At 28.9% G+C, this 4,433-nt stretch overlaps 1 protein-coding gene across 1 annotated transcript in view; it reads right to left on the reverse strand.

The window, feature by feature from the left end:
- Positions 1-495: 495 nt before the first annotated feature.
- cue (Protein cueball) overlaps positions 496-4,433 on the reverse strand; it is a gene marked incomplete in the record, with an annotated part of 83,319 nt that continues 79,381 nt past the window's right edge. The window contains 2 exon segments of the mRNA XM_067050741.1: positions 496-1,782; positions 2,679-2,949. Coding sequence (XP_066906842.1) covers positions 1,675-1,782; positions 2,679-2,949 — 379 coding nt within the window.

The raw sequence follows: 4,433 nt of genomic DNA on the forward strand, positions 1-4,433 counted from the left end.
TTTTAAGTTATATATTAAACTACATTTTTTGAATAAGTTTTTTAAAACATACACTGAATCATTTTACTTTTGAAATAAAATAATTATAAGTACAAAAATATTTTATTAATACTAAAAAATAAGTAGCACTTCGAAAACGAAGAGCTTTTAAGTAACTAGTAACAAAAAGTATATACATACATATAAATAAGAAAGAATGAAAATAAATATTTCGAAACGATACAAAAATTACATTTAAAAGAAAAAAAAACTGCCTATGCACAATTTGCATCTAAGATATTTAATGTTTTGAGGAAAACAGAAAAAGTAAAAAGAAGTACTGATGAAGACAACAGGCGTTAAAAATGCAACATACATCAAGTATTTACCTGTTTATAAGGCATTTATATTTATAACTAAACAGTTTGCTATTAATTGGGTAATAGAAAATGATTTTATTTAACTTATAATAGTAAAATAAGTTGCCTGTTTCAACAAATCCGCTTTTATTTTAGGAGGACTTTTATTTGAACCTGGGCAATATTTGAAAACAAAAAGTAATTAAATTGATTTTAATGATGGATTATTTTATTTAAAATACAAAAAAAAAATATTAAAAACAGATGAATTTATATATTTTAAAATTTAATGTATTTTTATATTCGAAAGCTTTATATGGAAAAATAATTATTACAACATTAAAAAAATTAAAACTAATTAAATAATTTTTGCCCATGTCTGGTTTTAGTATTAATAGCAAATTAATACAATAATACAGAAAACTGGAAGGCTAGTTGACAACTAAGCACAAAACTTTTCGTTTAAAATTTGAAAAAACAGTCTTATTCTCGAAAAGATTTTCGAACAAGGTTTCTGATGCAAAGTGCATTATCGCGCGCACAGCCATCAATTATCTATAAAAAATAACATTTCCATATACATCAATATATAGAAGGAACTATACCTATAATGTAACAATTTTTTTAAAACTTTTTTTTCTTTTTTTTTTCTTATACGTGGCATTTTCAAAAATTGTATTTAACATTTTGAATTAACTATTTGCCACTACATCATGCCTTCCCGTGCTCCGTCCATGTCATGTGAAAACAGTCTTTGGTTCTCACGTCATCCTTTGTTGTAGCAAAAAATTAAAAAAAAAAAAAAAAAAGTAGTAGAGATTAAATTGTTTTTAGAATAAATAATTGTAAACATTTATAATTCCTATATAATAGAAATAGAAAAAATATTTTAAAAAAGTTATTAAAAACAATTCAATCTCAACTATCAAAACAACCATGGTTCTGATTAGAAATATTAAAATAATTTTAAATAATTCAACTGGATCTGAGAAATGTTCTGTTGAAACTAAATTTTACTTATGTATTCAAATAAAAAATTAAATAGGCACGTTATAGTATTGAATAAGCATGTTATAGTATTAGTATTGAATCCTTGTGAACAAGGTACTGCTAATCGTATTTCAAACTCACAACACAGAAATTTTTACAAACAACCATTGGAAATAAATTATTTCATAAAAAAAATAGCTTTAAGTATCTTAGATAACAGAACCATGATACTATCCTAGGACCAAATTCGCTTCCGCTCTAAGCAAAGACGCCAGCTGTCGAATTGGAAGATGCGATGGGAAGGCAACGAACAAGGTAACAAATAACTAGCTTCATTTTTGTGGTGCTAGATGTTCTCCAAGTCTGGCTGGACTTCCATCTCACCAAGCAACCCTTTTTTCTCTTCCTTCTTGCTTTTGCCAGAAGACAGTCTCAACTCCGGCTCATAACAAGGCTGTAATAGTAAATACATTAATAATCTTTGTGTGATTAGAAATCAATAACAACTTTTAGACAATAACTTATAGTATAATAACTAGATAGCAAATCAAAAATTGATTTCTGATTACTGTTATATACTTATTAGTCCTTTTTTTTCAATTTTTTTTTGTGAACTATAAGTTTATTTTAATTTTTTTAACTATGAGTTATTATGTAATTAAAATTTATTTAATTTTAAACTTAAAACACTCAAAATTCTTTGAGTAAATTATGGAAATATAAGAGATTTGTCATTGTGTATAAATACATCGTTGTTTATAATATATATGTATATTTATTATTTTTGACTCATTTATTTTTTTAATAACAACAGGATATTTATTTTATTTTAATTTTGACATTATTAAATGTGAATATCATTTGGAAATATATTTTCCTTATTATTTTGTTTTTTGTGAGGTTTTATTTCCACCATAAACTTTAAACCCAAACCAGCGATTACTTTTTTACTCTAGGGAAGAGATTTGTATTAATATTTACGAACCCTCTTGCCCCAAAATAGAGAGTACTATGTGTTAAGGTGCCTTTAGACGAATGGACCAGACCAGATAAATTGGGTAGTTAGTAAAAGTGTTCAAGGAACTCGTTTCCAAATTGACAGACAAAAATGTTCAATTAGACGGTAGAATTATTGAAATAGACATTCAGACCACACCGAACACTGCATACATCTGGTCTTGGATATCTGATGCAATCACCTAAATACACCTTTAATTTAATATTAAAGGTAATAATTTCAAATTGTTCCTCATAACTGAATATTGATTACCATTACAATCAATTTATACGAAACTATTTAAATATATTACTTTAACAATAGTAATAAATCTTATATTCGCTAGCACTTACAGTCTCACAAATATTCATATTGCAACAGTTCTCTATCGCTATCGCACAATCCGGACTGGTCTTTGCTGGTTGCGGCTTATTGCTCCTAGGTTGAGTCACCTTGTACGTCCTCCTGAGCCTTGGCCTCCTTCCCAACTTGAAGGTTCGTACGGCTAGAGCTAAGATCACAACTATCAGAATGCCAACCAAACCGGCAAGGGAGAACACTCCCACCTTCCACTGGTAGGTAATATCAGATTCGGTAAGCGCTGAAGCTTTGATCTCATCGCAGCTGAAAAAATTAATATCTTTTTATTATTATTATTTTAGAGCATTCCTAAAAATAAAAAATGATTGATCATCATGCATAAGTTCAAAGATGAACTGAATATTTTACTATAGAGTAGTTGAAGAGTCTGCAACCTTTCTTGTACCACCAGGCCACAGAACCAAAATTAATTGTATTAAAGAAATTTCAAAGTAAAACCTATGGCATAAATTATATTTTGAACATTAAGAGATAACTGCCAAGAAAGAATTTTGAATAAATTTTAGTTTAATGTTTCTTTTTAGAAATAAGTAACATAGTATTGGAGTTAATTCGCCAAAGGTCACTACTATGATGTAAACTGCATCTCACAATCACATTGTTGCTACTTCCATTTTAAATCCAGTTTACATGGCAGGAACTATCACAACACCACAATGGTTGAACTGTATTCATGCCGTTTTTCAATTTCAGGCGCTTTTTAAATATTGCTCGATTAAACTATATTAAAGTCTCCTCTTCCCGTTTTAAGCTAATATTTCAAAAGTGATATAGGCCCATCACTCTCTGGGAGTCTTAGTAGGGTGGGAACGGCGGGAAAGGGTTACCTCTTTTTTGTGTTGTGATCTCCTCTTGTGAGATTGTGACATGTCGTACATCGACCAACCTACTCGCTATAATTGTCTGTATAAAAAGTCAGATAAGTAAGGCTACCAATAAGGAAGGCTGTATAATAAATAGTAGCTGTTATGATAGCATTTACTGTGATGACAGTACAGTAGCAATTTCAGGCCAGGCATGATAAACATCAATATCCATTGTGGTAATGAAGCTACTGTCACTTAAGGCCCATTTATTAGTGATTATTTTTTTATTAAAACTTACTTTAATTGACAAAAAAATCATATGGTTAGCCGCTACTTGGCTGATAGCCTATTGAAGTAACCATAGATACAAAAAGGTTAAGGACATCTGGTCTGGATTATCATAAAAATCAAACATTAGTAAAGAATAAGAACATAACCTAATTCAGTAGCATTACAATACATTGTGTTATGGTTAAATTTTGAAATGAATATAGTCTATTATAATTTGTAATAATAATTAAAATCATATTTCCTTTTTATAAACAGATTTATGAATACATTGTCTTTAAAAAGGACCAATAAAAATTGTGGTAAAATAACATTAAATAAGGAGATGGTTGAGGGTGCGCTCAGTGAACAACACAAATAAGTAAAACTTATTTATTATTGTTTATTTTTGTTCTTAACCTTGATGAACAAACAAAGGCTTGAAATTCTGGCCGAAACGTTGGCACTAATAAATATATTCCCACTGACAGCCCCCCGAACCATCTTCTCCTCATTTATTTATATCCATGGCCAACTATTAACTCATCAATAAAAATACTATGTCCACAATACCTATACTATATATACTATATACTATGTCCACAATACCTGTACTACATATTATGTCCACAATACCTATACTATATATACTAT

This window comes from Halyomorpha halys, unplaced genomic scaffold (genome assembly GCF_000696795.3).
Source record: "Halyomorpha halys isolate HHAL.00 unplaced genomic scaffold, Hhal_1.1 Scaffold761.1, whole genome shotgun sequence".
Lineage (NCBI taxonomy): Eukaryota > Metazoa > Arthropoda > Insecta > Hemiptera > Pentatomidae > Halyomorpha > Halyomorpha halys.